Source organism: Sparus aurata, chromosome 20 (genome assembly GCF_900880675.1).
Source record: "Sparus aurata chromosome 20, fSpaAur1.1, whole genome shotgun sequence".
Classification (NCBI taxonomy): Eukaryota; Metazoa; Chordata; class Actinopteri; order Spariformes; family Sparidae; genus Sparus; species Sparus aurata.
In genome coordinates, this window is record NC_044206.1 from 8,773,093 (window position 1) to 8,787,244 (window position 14,152).

The following is a 14,152-nucleotide window of genomic DNA, read 5'->3' on the forward strand; positions in this document are numbered from 1 at the left end:
TGCGGTAGCTTCACACAGACAGTTTTTACATTTCAAAATCAAGAGGCTGGATTGATAAAACACTTTCAAGGGACAAACCAAACTGTGGAACTCGATTGGTGGTTCTCATTAATCTGCATGTCAGCTCGAAATGTCCATATTTTATGCACGTTGGCCTTTCATACAGATTTGTTATCTATTATAGGTAGAGGACATGGTATTGATCACCCTCCTACATCCCAATTGCACCCTGAATTTCTTTGGTCTACTGATGGAGATCCTCTGGCAAGCAGTCAGATGCTCTCCTTGCAGCCTGTTACAAAAGCCTGAGTAGTCCTGACAATGAAAATGGAATGGGTTCAATGTTTGGCGCACACTCCAGCAACCACTACATGCCCTTCTGTCCTTTACCCCGTTCACTGCTGAGAAGTCTCTCTCACAGTTGACTCTCTGCGCTGAATGACATCGCACTGCTGCCAAACAGCTGAGTAATGGGTAGATCTGTCCCCATTCGTCACATTTACTGGCCAGCAGGGCCATTATGTCAGCTTAGCTATTACCTCGGGTAAATGATTTAAGGAGATGTTGATTTACATTATTTGAATTGTGATCAACTGGCGACTTATCCAGGGTGTACCGCCCCCCATCGCAAAATTTTTAAAAGGTGTATCTGCAGGTTGAAAGACTTTTGACAGCCATGCAAGATGGCAATATGTGAGCCTGAAGGTACACCAATGCCACAAACCTGTAGGTTGTACAAAAGGTGTACAGGCCCCCGGCGACCCAGCATCATTTTTTGCTCTGTCTCCTTTGCCAGCGTGAGAAGTGCAGCTGTGAGATTTCTCTGGAGTATCTCATCGGCCAGGTGCTGAGACAGCCACCTTGTGTCTTTTACCTCCTGGAAATAATAAATCAGTGTTATGTTAGTATAAACTTGCAGTGCTGGGTAGTTCTGAGTTGATGGGAAATACCAGCTTTGAGTGATTGCATAACCACAGAATGCAATTTCTGAAGAAATGCTGGTGGGAATTTTTGCTTTTGACACTAAACTGCCTTGCTGGCTGTTAAAGTTGGAAGGCTGATGGTCAGCACTGAAAAGCTGGAAACTAATCTGCATCGATAGCATTATGTGAGTTTATCTCCTCCAATGTATTTCAGCCAGTCAGGTTTCTCAGGATGATCTTTTTATTTGATCCATTGTGTCAATAAATACTGTACAACATTTGCTTGCACAGCATTCTCACTGAGTTCCGACGGCGACGGCACAAAGCACAATGTTAGAGACCTTTTATTTGATTGTAAGAGTGTAAAAATATTCTCGGTTCACTATGAAACAGTGGTGGGACAAATGAGACTACGGTGATACGCCACTGTCGAGGACATGGACTAACCAAGAGGGGATATCCTGAACCTGTCATCAAAACAACACACTTCACTGCTACCATGAAGTTGTGAATGAATTGTCCGCACTCTTTTATCTCCATCAGATGAGTGGGAAATGGCACTGTGATAAGATTGCTAAAGTAACACGCAAGAAGACGGTATATTGGAAATGTACATTGGCGCCATGACTGCTGATGAGGTGCGAGAGTCCTGAAGGGTTGTCCTATTTCATAGGGGGAGATTACAACCACTACACCTTGTAACTCTGTTTTAAGGGGGCAAGAGGGCACTTGAGGCCTGCTCTTAAATTGGCATGGAAGCCTGTATACCAAAGTTATGGTGCCAGTGAAGTGTACACAAAGAGCAGCCCAGTGGTTATGGCTAAACAAAAAACAGGAAAGGCTATGGTTAAGTTCTGCTATGGTGGTTTGTGGCACGAAACATCCAGCCTGTGAGTCCACGTTCCCCTCCTCTTCTCACCTTCCTGTCTCTTCCTCTTTGGTCCACCATCCCACACTGTGATAACGGAACAAAAGGGAGATTATTTTGGTGATAAATTCAGAGGGAAACGACACCCAGAGCCACACCCAGCACACTGCGACCGCATCGCTTTCACCCAGCCTCTGTCTCAAACCAAACACTGGCACTGGAGGCTTTTTATTGCTGTCTCATTTTGGTTTCTTGGTGTGTGTGTGTGTGTGTGTGTGTGTGTGTGTGTGTGTGTGTGTGTGTGTGTGTGTGTGTGTGTGTGTCACTCCCTCACTATGCTTCATCTTGGTTTAATTTCTTTTTTTGTGTGCGTCTTTTTCCTCCATTTCATCTCGGCTGGTGTGACCCCTATCTCTGTTTCTGTCGGCCTCATTTTGGATCCATTTTGGCTTCATGTGTGTGCGTGCAGATCTATCTTTGCATTTGCTGCTTCAATTTAACTGCTTGTTGGCTCGTGTGTTAATGTGCATGTATGATATGTTAGGGCACACACACACACACATACACACACACACACACACGCACACAGACACACACTCTCCTCCACCCCCTCTGCGTCTCTCCCTCTCCCTTTTTGCTCTGTAATAAGAGCAGCTGTGGTTGACGTGAGGCCAGCTCTGATTCAATTGCAGTGCAGGACTCGAGGCTATTATCCTCTGTACACTGGAGGAGGAGGGAAGCCCGGCTGCTGCAGCACAGCTGCTAACAGCAGTGACAGGTCTGATGCTTCGTACCAGGGAAGACCTACAGCTGGAAATTTCCCAAGCTCTTTACGAACCTCGTGCCTGCTCAAAAAACTGAAAGTAATCTTCCTCTTGTGTAGTTTTCTCCCTCTGGAAATAATCTTATTTTGTCTTAAGTTCAGTAGAGGTGTATTAAAGTATAACATCTTTGTTGAAATTTTATAAAAGGACACTTTCTGGTTCCACTGAATAAAAGCTGCTACAGGTTGATTGTAGATGATGTCATCAATAATAATCTTTTTACGAGATAAGCCAGGCAATTGCACAAAATAACTATGAATATATGTATTCTATTTTTTGACAACCATTACAAAATGCAAAACATAAAAGAAAGACAAATTAAAGTGGCACTATGATCGACTGATTGTTCCTTTAAAAAGAAAAAAAGTCATTGTCAGATTGAATCTGAAACTGAACTGAAATAGAAAAGCATAAGAAAGAGATTTTTGTCTCATCATGTCATTATAGGCTACATTATAGAGGGTGCAGGTCTATTGTGTTTAACATGACTAAGCCTACAATTATAAATATTTATTCCTATCTCATAATATATCAGATTTCTTTCTCTGTCTGTGTGCTGATCACTGTGTCCAAGGCCATTTGTTTATTTAAAAAAAGATCTCAGCTAATTGTTCTGCATCGTTTATTTGGGCGAAAGTAACTAAAAAGCAGTGTAATAAGTTATTTATTATTCTACTCAGACAGTAATCGTGCAACACAATACATTACTTTAAAATGAAGGTAACTAGTAATATGTCATATTTTGAAATTTTGAAAGTAACTTGCCCACCACTGTTTACAGATTAAAAACAGAGCTGTTGCAGGCTAATAAAGCTTCGTCCTTGTTAATAAAGTTAATTGAAATTCAAACAGGGTTGTTTGCAGTGCACAGAAGCCTGCTTAGTTCGGTTCACAACCTAACTTCAGGGACTTAAGTTGTCCATCTGAAGTTTTGATTAATTGCACTGGTTGATGTGATCTTGTCAACCCTATCGAAAGGTAGAAGGGCGGGATTTAATGGTAAACCTTTAGATTGATGCTAAATGAGGTGATAAAGACTAATAGAAGTGCCGAAGAGTAATTAAATCCAGTACTTTTGTGAATGCAGAATTCACCGACGAGTAACGGACAGAACACATGCATGAGGTAAATACTGTTGTGTGTGTGTGTGTGTGTGTGTGTGTTTTGTACTGCTTCGGCAAATTGCAGTGTGATAAAATGGCTACGCTAAGTAAGCTCACGCTAGCGGAATTAGCATTTATTGCAATTTAGTAGTCGCTAATGTTACTGTGTGTTGTTAGTAAGTGCTAATGTTTGCAGCTAGTTTAAGGCTCACAGACTCGGTATGAGAAGTACAAGAGCTTGTGGAGAAATTGAAGTAATAAAAGAGAATTGTTAATGTACACAGTGGACCAGGAAACACTGCTGGACTCTCAGATATCTCTTCGTCTGGACTGTTGCCGCCAGCCTGTGACCTCACCGACCGACTGACTGTTGGCCTTGTCAACCGTCGCCCTGCTCGTCACCCTTCACCCATGCTGCAGAGAAGAGCTGAGGGATCAGTGAGTACAATCTAACCAGTGCATTTTATTCTTTTGTTTATCAGTAGTAAATAAAATTGCAATTTGCTGTTGGTCACACTGCTCCCAAGCTACCATTCTGGTCTGCAATGGGTTTTTATTTTGGGTTTAAAAAGGACACCGTTATATTTTGATCGCAAATCGAGTGAGTGTGTGGGTGTGAACATGAGAGACAAGAAGGTCGTGCTAAAATCTGAACTTAAAGGGTAGGCTACTTATTGGTGAAAATTTTAGTTGAACTGAAAACCTTTGAAAAGCATTTAAATCGATAAGGCAATTAAGTGTGATTTTGTGTTTTAAATCATTTTTATTTTACTAAATGCAACATTTGAATTTTTCATCAAGGTATTTACGTTTCATTAAGTTTTGTTTTGAGTTAAAAAGGGGACTGTTGAGTAAAATAGCATAACCCTAATGGGATTTAAAACCAGAAAATCATACTTTTCCTGCTAAGAGGAGGCTGAGCTATTAAATTAAAATTAATATATAAGTGTAAAAAGGTTTAAAAGCAAGGTTAGCATGATCTGCCATAGTACTACAACCCCCCTTAACTAGTTAGTTAACCGTATAGCTGTATATAACCATTGAATAGGTGCTACAATTGGATTTAGTTATTGCCTTATTTATACCGATCAGCCACAACATTAAAACCACTGACAGGTGACGTGAATAACATTGATCATCTCGTCACAATGCGATTTTCTGCTGGGAAATCTTGGGTGCCGGTTATTCATGTGAATGCCACCTGACATGAACCACCCATCCAAACACTGTTATGGACCAAGAACATCCCCACATCATAAAAACACTACCCGATGGCAGTGCCCCTCCAGCCCTGACACACTGCAAACACTGCTCAGGAACCGCTCGAGCAACACATTAAAGGGCCCAAGTTGTCGACCGGGCCTCCAAATTCCCCAGATCCCAATCCGATCAAGCATTTGTAAGACGTGCTGAGCAGGTCTGATCTATGGAGGCCTGGTTATATTTACACCCAGGAATAGAACTTTCTTGGCTTGATGCACCGCTGAGCAGCTTCCATTGGCATGAACAGTGCTCTGCCTCAAATGCGGCATCAGATTTAAGTAGATCCAAGAAGCTAATGCTAACTTGACAATGTCTGTGGAAGAAGCATAAGCGCTAATGTCATTTGGCTATCAGCCATGTTTCTATTTTGTGGTCAGGATTAATGTATGCTGTCAAGCATCTAAGTCTTCCCTTAAAGTAAATGTTTTAATTCCCCCAAGTATCAAAAATAAAATATTAAATATTAACTGCAATAATGTTCCTGGTGTTTTACCTGCTTGTCCAGTGAACAGTATGTTGATGAATGATCAGGCTGCTCTGCAGTGGAGAGCACATGGCTGCAGTAATGCTAGGTGAGTAAGAACAATAGTGAGTGGGTGGCTCAGTTAAAACAGCCAAAGTTTGTGAATGGCAACCGATTAACTGTGAAGAGTGCATCTGTTACTGCAGAAAGTGACAAACTGTGTTTGCATTCTTAAAGTCTGCTTTAAATACAGCATTTTCTGCAAGTACACAGCAAACATGGCAACTACTGTGGCCTTGAAATGCTCAAAATATTAAAATGTAGAAAATGTGACTAAATTAAAATGAAATAAAAATTGTACTACATCTAAAACACATATTTTAAAACTGCTACTAAATCAAATCTAGGTACCAAACTGTGCACATCTGACATTCGTCGAGGCTTCAAATTGCTCTTGCTGCCAGTGCCACAGTCCTCCACACTTTGTTCTGTCAGTTACAGCCCCCTGTAGCTTGAGGCGACATGACAATGTCTGTTAGAAAGGGTAACAGTATTTTTTCTCCTCTGGTTTTTCTGAGTTGTGCCACTGGAATGCCTGGAGGATGTAATTACGACCTACTCTATGAGCTGGGAATTTCCCACATCTGACTTTGAACTGAGGGCAGGCATCGTTCTTCGACAGCCAGAAGTGGCAAAGACAAAAAATGGTCAAGGAAGGTAATGAGGAAGAAAAGAGGGTAGAGACTGATGGATTTACAGTAGAATTAGAAGGGAATTGGTGCGAGAGAGGTGTGAGGAAAAGATTTTAAAAGGAGATAAAACGGCGATAACGCCAGAGAGAAAGCACAGGAGGGATGGGGGTGTGAGTGATTAAGGGAAGGAGGTGGAGACAAGCTGAGGACCTCTACAGCTTAATTAGATGCAGGAGGAGGAGACACCTGCCAGATGAACACCCCCTCTCCTTCTCTTTTCGCTCTTCATTGAAAGCACTTACTACAGAAAATAACAACACTTAAAATCGGGCATCTGTTCACCGGTCAGCTCCGTGATCTGCCGGTGCGAGACCCGCCCCAAAAAACCTCCTCCTCCATCTACCCCAGGCGGATGTACCGCTATGAATAATGTAACAGGGAGGAGTGGAGGCCACTGGGCGTGTACACGGAAAATAAAGAGGGGTAGTTCCTCCTCCCCCTCCCTCTCCTCCTTCACTACCCCACTCTCTCTCCATTCTCCTCCCCTCCCCTCTTCACCCAACCCCCTTGCTGCCGGCCGCACTGCAGAAGGTCAGGGAGAGAAGAAGAGGAGAGAGGCGAAGACACAGAGAGGCAGAGGGAGAGACAGAGGGTGGGGTGTGTGGATGTACATGAACATGCCGAGAGGACAGTGTGTGGACGAGCGATGACAGCCATGCTGAGCCCAAAGATCAGACAGACCAGGAGAGGTAGGACACGGTTTACGTCTACACTGCCTGCCAGCTGCGTTAGCTGCTCATACATCTGTAACTGGGTAGTGACACATCATGTCGTAGTGACAGGGGCTATGATGGGAGTTCAGAGATCAGAGGATGTGTTAAATGTGATGCTAAGGCTTTATCTGGACTCTGAGCCGCACTTTTACAAATATGTTTCATTTTGGAAAAAGTGCTTTTTTCTCCTTTACAACAGAATTTATCTGCAGGAAAAAAAAAATTTCAACTCCATCTATTTTCCTACCGCAGTCACTGTATTTCTGAATGAAGCGGCTGGTCAGCCCACGCAGGATAGCTCTCGCGTACATTAGCATTCTACTACAGCTGGCCGATGCTGCCAGTGTGAATTCTATTAAGAGGAGTGAGCGGCATCTCTGGTTTCATCACTGCAGCGCTCAGCACTATCAGGCTGCCGTCAGCTGCTGCTGCTGCCTGAGTGTGTGTGTGTGTGTGCTCACACTTGTGCATGTACAGTACGTTTGTGTATATGGTGGATGGACTGTATTAATATCTTGATGTGTGCCATTTTGTGTGTGTGTGTGTCCTTCTTTCCTTCCTTGGCACTAATCTCCGTGACTGCAATTATACAGCTGGATCTGATTAAGATGAAATGAATAGTTTCCAAGAATGGTAGAGTGATGTGTAAATCCCCGGCTGGAGCGCCATGAAATTGGCAGCAAAGTGGATTAAATCTGTGTTTGCATAAATTAAGACAGCGGAGCGTGATTCACAGTGTACATTTTGTAAATTAGCTCTTAATTGATTACATTGCATTTAGGCCGTGACAAATAACTTTAACGAGCGTGATGGTTTAGCACGAGCAGTATCGAGATATCATTTTTAGTTAGGAGGATTCATGTGCATTTACAGAAGGACGAAATATACAAAAAATAATAAAAAGGTAAAATACAACTGTCTCACTACATTTAAGGTGTTACCACTCACCCGTGCATAATTTCTGTTCAAACGGTGAAAATTAAGAGATTAAAGTGACTCTATGATCCTGCATGAGAAGCATTCTCTGCATGCCGTGTGTAAATTGTTGCTCCACTGGTGACAGCATCACATTTGTTGTGTCAAGCCCATGAATAAACAGGTATGTGACAGATGTGGTCGTGTAGTACAGGCTGAGCTGAGGTTAAACCGGGTCAAGAAAGGACACATCACTAACCCGTGAGTGTATGACATTTTCGATGACTGAAACGTTTCTGACCGGTGAACTAGAATGTCAAAGAAGTCACTGAAAATATGGATCAATAAAATAAATGTCATTGACTTTTTTTATTGATCATTCATGTCTGCGACATTCATGATGCTAGAAGGTCAGTTGACTAACTAGCATACATGTACTGTGGATAAGCTTTGTCATATTTGACTTTGGAAGGTCAGTGATGAGCTAGCTAGCTTAGATATGATATAAAAGATATGACTTATATGAATTTGAAGGATTAGCTAGTGTTCTGTTTTGGTTACAATCTAAAATGGCTGCATTCAATTGTTTTTACATCAAGTATACCACTAAGAAACGTAGGTTTCACTGTGCCGTCACTCCCCTCTCTTGCCTCTTTAGCTAAGCTAATGGTACTTAAAATAGTTTGACAGTTTAGGAAACAAAACACCTATTTGCTTTCTTTATGAGGGTGAGATAAAAATGTAGACAGTCAGTCTGCTAGCTACTAAATGAAGGTAAAGACAGAAAATAGTAAGCTTAGCTTGCTAAATAGTTTTTTTTCTGTGAATGAAGCATCAAAACTTTATAATCTAGTTTAGTTTTTGAAACCAGAGTGTTGGAAAAATTAATTATGTCAGTTTTACATTAGCTGAGTGTAGTTTAACATAGCTTAGCATAAAGACTCAAAGACAAGGCACCCTTATTAACATATTGTCTTGTATTTGTTTATTCTGTAGAAAAATGTAACTCTAAATGTTTTTATATTGATATGCTAATCTGCTGACTGTAGCTTTGTATTTAGCATAGAGACATAAGACTGGTATTAGGTTTCTAATTTTACTCAGACAGAAAACAAGTCAAAACAAAGTCGAACTAACATTATTCTAAAAACAAGTTGCAGTTGTAGGTGGATTTTTTTGTTTTTGTTTACCTTTTTGGACAGATCTTAGCTGTTTCCTTTTGTTCACTGTTTTTGTGCTAATCTAAGATAATCTTCTGCCGGTTTTAGTCTCCTATTTAGCATCTACACGTAAAACTGGTATTAGTTTTCTGATATTGCATGCTAATTTCCCAGAAGTCAAGCTAACATTATTTACCCAACTGATTATTTGGATTTGCCCCTGAGGTGTAATTAAATCTGCACCATTATGCTTTCCTTTCAGAGCAACTCTTAATTGGAAATGCTTGTGTAAGTAAAAACACTATTTGCCGTGCTCCATATAAGGCTGCTGTGCTTCAGTAACTATAACAATCCACAACATATTAAAACTGTAATAGGGTGTGTATTGGGTTCATTTTTCTAAAACTGGCTCCAGGATTGTAGTAGCAGCTTTAATTGCCCACATATCAGCTGCTTCATTCTCTTGCTGTGTCTTTCTGATGTGCGTTACCATGGTTTTATGATCAAAGTCCTGAAATGTAGCAGCACCCTGACATTCTGCCTTCCTGAGGCACATGAATGAACACCCTCACAACTAGATACTGTGAGAAAGCGTATACTGCATAGATATAACAGTCACACACTGACACACACAGAAAATGAGCATGTGGCGATGATAAGATGCACAGAAATGCAGAGATTACGCTACACACCCGCTGCTGCAGATCAGTTCTGCTCCACTGCAGCTTTCACATACGGGCTGTATATTATTGGCCAGACCTCCAAACATGTCAAGGAAGGCTGCCACACTCACGCGTGCGTGCACACACACACAATGGTTAACACATTAATCAACGTGATAGGCTAACTGGAAGTTACGCCCTGATGCACCTGTAACTCTCCCTGCCATTTTCCAAGAGCCATAAATCACTACACAACAACCAGATTAATGAAATTGAATTCCTTCAGCGTCCCCATGTGTGTGCTTGTGTGTAGTCTACGTGTTTGTGTGTGTTTGTGTGTGTATGTGTGTGTGTGTGATTTAGTCATCAATGTAGTATTGTCCGGCTAAATGTGGAGCACCCGCCTTGCCATGCTAATGGATAGGCTCCTCTATGATGTACATAAGAGCCATATATCCATTTCCTGCTGATGGTAAATATACGACTCCAAACTACATTAAGTGACATCACGAGGGCCTAGGGTGTGTGCGTGATCAGGCATACACTGTGTGTGTGTGTGTGTGTGTGTGTGTGTGTGTGTGTGTCTGAGAATGTAGTATCAAGTGTCTCTTCATGTGCTCTACCGTAACACTTGTGTTTTGATTTAAGTCTGCAGATGACCATTTGTTCACATTGTAACATTACTTCCATACTTAATACATGACATTTGTGAGTCCAATTGGCTGAATTTTTCCATCTGAGCTGGTGTAGACCTGTAGAACCTTTGCTTAATGCAGCCTTTTTGAAGGTTTAGTTTTGACCAAGTTGCAAAAACACATCACCATTTACATCCAGGGTCAACAATCAGTGCCAATGCAAGATGGTTATTTATTTATCAAGGAGGACAGAAGGCTAATAATGCGGAGGTCAAGGTAGTGGAGGACCAATTTTCAATTTGGGAAAGCCGAATTAAGAGAAGTTCAATAAGCAAATTCAGCAGTTTAAGTGAATAAACCTGTACTTGAGGGAGACTTGGCACCATAACCTGCAACTGGTTAGCCTCATGGTCTTATGGAAAGTGGTAATAGTTGAAATTCAACCATGAGTAATGGCTAGCTCTAGAGACTTGTTTACATAGTGACTACAACATAGCTAGTTGGTGAACAAGGTAACAAGCAAGCTAACCACTGAAATATGCTAACACCAGTAGTCAGTCAGTATATATGTATAGCTATTTATCCTTTTTACTTTATCCCTGCATTTTGCTCATAAGATTGTACAAAATAAGCTCTCTGAACTTGCTAGCTTAATTGTCATTTAGCCAGTTCTTTACTTAAGTCTGTTATGGGATGCTTTTTTTCAGTTTATTCAAAAGACAGAGTCGTACCACCGACTCCTGTCTTATGTGTGTCCTAAAACCATGGGAACAATTCAGAGATTTACTTAGCCCCCAGCAGCAATTGTGAAATATTGGGATGACACCAGCATCATCAGCCGCATTACAAACAATGATGACAGTTTGTCACAGAAGGGAATCAACATTGTTGCAGAGTGGTTCACAAAGAATATACTGCTCCACATCAAAAAAATCCAAGGACCTGATTGTTGATTTTCGAATAAAGGAGGCAAAGACACCTATCCATCTGCCAAAAGATACAGAAGTATCCACTGCCATAGCAGATTACCGAGCAACTTCATTCTTCAGGCTGTGAGATTCCTGGACTCATCCTCGTCTTTACCAACTTGCATTTTGTTGTACAGATGACGAATAAATGAAGCTTGAATCCAGTGATCGCGATCCATTAAAACCCTTGACATATTAAATGCTTAAAAACTGTAATGATTATTGTGTTTTTCTGTTAGTTCAATATAAGCCTGTTTTTCAATTTCATCATAAGATGGTCGACAGTATCCAATCTGCTTAACAAACCCATCTGTACCAACATACATACACGTTAATGATATCATGTATGAGCTCATGACTGAATGAGTCCCCAATCCATCTGTTATTCCCCAGAATTATTCATCCATGATGCTGAAATAACATGACACACATACTAATTTACATATATCATCACTGGGGCGTATCACCATAAACAAAAGTGGGCAGACTACATCTGCACTCAGAGTCAGGCATGATGTTCAGCCCCTATTATTTGACTCAGTTCTTCCCTAACTACTATCTACTGTAAATGAATGAGCCACAATTACGCTTTCTGTTTCGGTGAATTGCTGCGATTATGCATAGAATGCACTATTACAGTCAAACAGCCTCTTTTCAGCATTGTAGTTGATAGTTGTAGAAGTGACCACAGAGCAGCTCCACCCAAGCCAAGGAAGGTCTGAATCACTCCGAGCAGAAGGTCCAAATTGGCGCAATGGGTAGTCGTGCTTGGCACACACACACACACTCTCAAAAATCAGTTGTTGTGACTCAGGCGTGATTCATCGACCAGTTTAGTTCCACTCAGTCCATGATCCAGACAGCTGATGTGTCGAACAGTGGTGCTCTTTTATGCTCAAACTGGCAGGGTAAGGAAGGAGGGAAAGAAACGAGGGACGTAATGTGGTGAGGAAAAACAGAGGGGTGAAGGTAGACTGGTGAGTGGCCTTTTTAGCAGGTAATAAGGTGGAAAGACTCCTAGTCAGGATTTCAATTGATCACATGTGAAGCACATTACTGACAAAAAAAATTGGTGTACTATCAAAATAATTAGTCGCAACTAAGGGTGGCAGTGGGACAAACATCTGGATCACACAGGTACAATCTCTAAGCAAAGTCTTAATATATGAAGGAGGACATTAAAAGACTCAGGAGTTGGGAAGCCATTGGAAAACCCAAGAGTTGTATCTTGACAATTCATGGAGAGTGCCAGGGATGACATATTTTTGTAGTAGGCTTTCTGCTGGTTCCCTCAATAGAAAGCCTATGGAATTTTTCGATTGGATCTTTGGATAATAGCAGAAAAAAAGCTCTGTGTTGTAAACATTACCCGATTGCAAAAAGCATTCTGCACAGTGCTCAAAAATTAACATTCCTCTCATAAACAATGGAAATAATTACATTTTAAAAATAGCTAATTAAAATGTGCCTCAAATCCAAGAACTCATTTATTAGACAAAACCTGCTTAAATGAGGTGCCAGTGGCGAGAGCAGGGATCTTGTGTGCGCACACACGTGTCCTCTTACTAATAACAGAGCTTTGATCAACAGAACCAGCAGTGCTGAACATGAGGCGGGAGAGGCGAATTAGAGCGAGTCAAAGTAAGAGAAATGGAGGGAGACGAGGCAGGAGGGTGAGAGAGTGGAATTGACACAAGAAGGATAAATGAGAATAGTCGAGGTGGAGGAGGTTGGCTACATAGAGAAAGCGAGCAGGAGAAGAATGTCTATTAATGGCTATTAAACACATCCATTATGTATACAGGTAGGGAGGAATGGACAAGGAAAAGATTTTGTTCAGTTGGATGTTTTGATCTTATAAAGCGGTACATATTGCCATGTTTGGTTGCTCAGCAACCCAATTTCCACCACATTGCTCGGATTTTACATGACAAGCTGCCCACAGAGGTAGTCTAAGCCCAAGCATCACACATCTGTGTTCTTTTATAACCCCACAAAAGACATAATGGACACTATGCTCAAAGGTTTTTGGCTGTCTATACATGCTCAACATGGTCTGAAAGGATCCATTTATTACAGTGAACTGCACATTAACACAAAAAGACAAAAAATAGACTAGATTTCTAGTTGAACATATAAGAGACTACTCGACCTGTGAAAGTTTGGTGACGCTGCTGCAGTAAAATAAATAGATAAATAAAATATTAACAGTTCATTAAGTGTCTGCGTAATATAAAAGGTGGCGCTTGTAGTGTTTAACCAACTAATAATTATCATCCAACTTTATAGTTTCCCCTTTTAGTGTCTTTAAGCTCATTGTTTTGGTTTTATACTTAACTGTTGAGTTCAGTCTCACAGCTGTCATCATGTTTCCAGTTGTTGCAGGCAGAAAAAATACTCTGGCAAACCTACTGTAACTACCTGCCGTCCACCAAACAGCAGATAGATACAGTTAGCAACTAACTGATGAACATAGGGGAGCATTTAACAGCTATAGAGGGAGATATTTCCCTTGGTGGTGGAGACCAAAACAGAGCTAAAATAAGGGTGCATAATGGACCAAAAAACATTTGATACTGGCTCAATGATTTATACTTGTGATGGTGAAGCTGCCAATGTAATTGTTGGTTTAGTTTGATAACCTTTGGTATCTGACATGAGCGTTTCACATACTTCACAACAACATTCGGGGGTTAAGACTCTCAATGTCAGACGTGGACCAAGGAATATCATTTTGGAGACTGTTATTTTTCTTAGCGTGACTTATTTCAAGAAAAAACAGATGACTGTTTCTTTCTCCAGCTGTGCCTCAGAAGTACAGCAGTTTCATTAATCGAGGGTCACTGGTTCAGCTCTGGCTGCATGTCAGAAATAGAAATATTGTGAGGCACCTCATATAGAAA

At 41.1% G+C, this 14,152-nt stretch overlaps 1 protein-coding gene across 2 annotated transcripts in view; it reads left to right on the forward strand.

Annotated features, from left to right (window-relative positions):
* Nucleotides 1-3,541: 3,541 nt before the first annotated feature.
* arhgap22b (Rho GTPase activating protein 22b) overlaps nt 3,542-14,152 on the forward strand; it is a 42,666-nt gene continuing 32,055 nt past the window's right edge. The window contains exons 1-2 of one of the 2 annotated variants that reach the window (XM_030399275.1): nt 3,542-3,740; nt 4,003-4,156. Coding sequence is in view for 1 of the 2 variants with exons in the window: in XM_030399274.1 (XP_030255134.1) it covers nt 6,843-6,885 (43 nt within the window). In the remaining variant the exon portion in view is untranslated. Of the gene's footprint in view, nt 3,741-4,002; nt 4,157-6,639; nt 6,886-14,152 lie in introns of those variants that run through there. The other variant, XM_030399274.1, reaches the window with a different exon arrangement.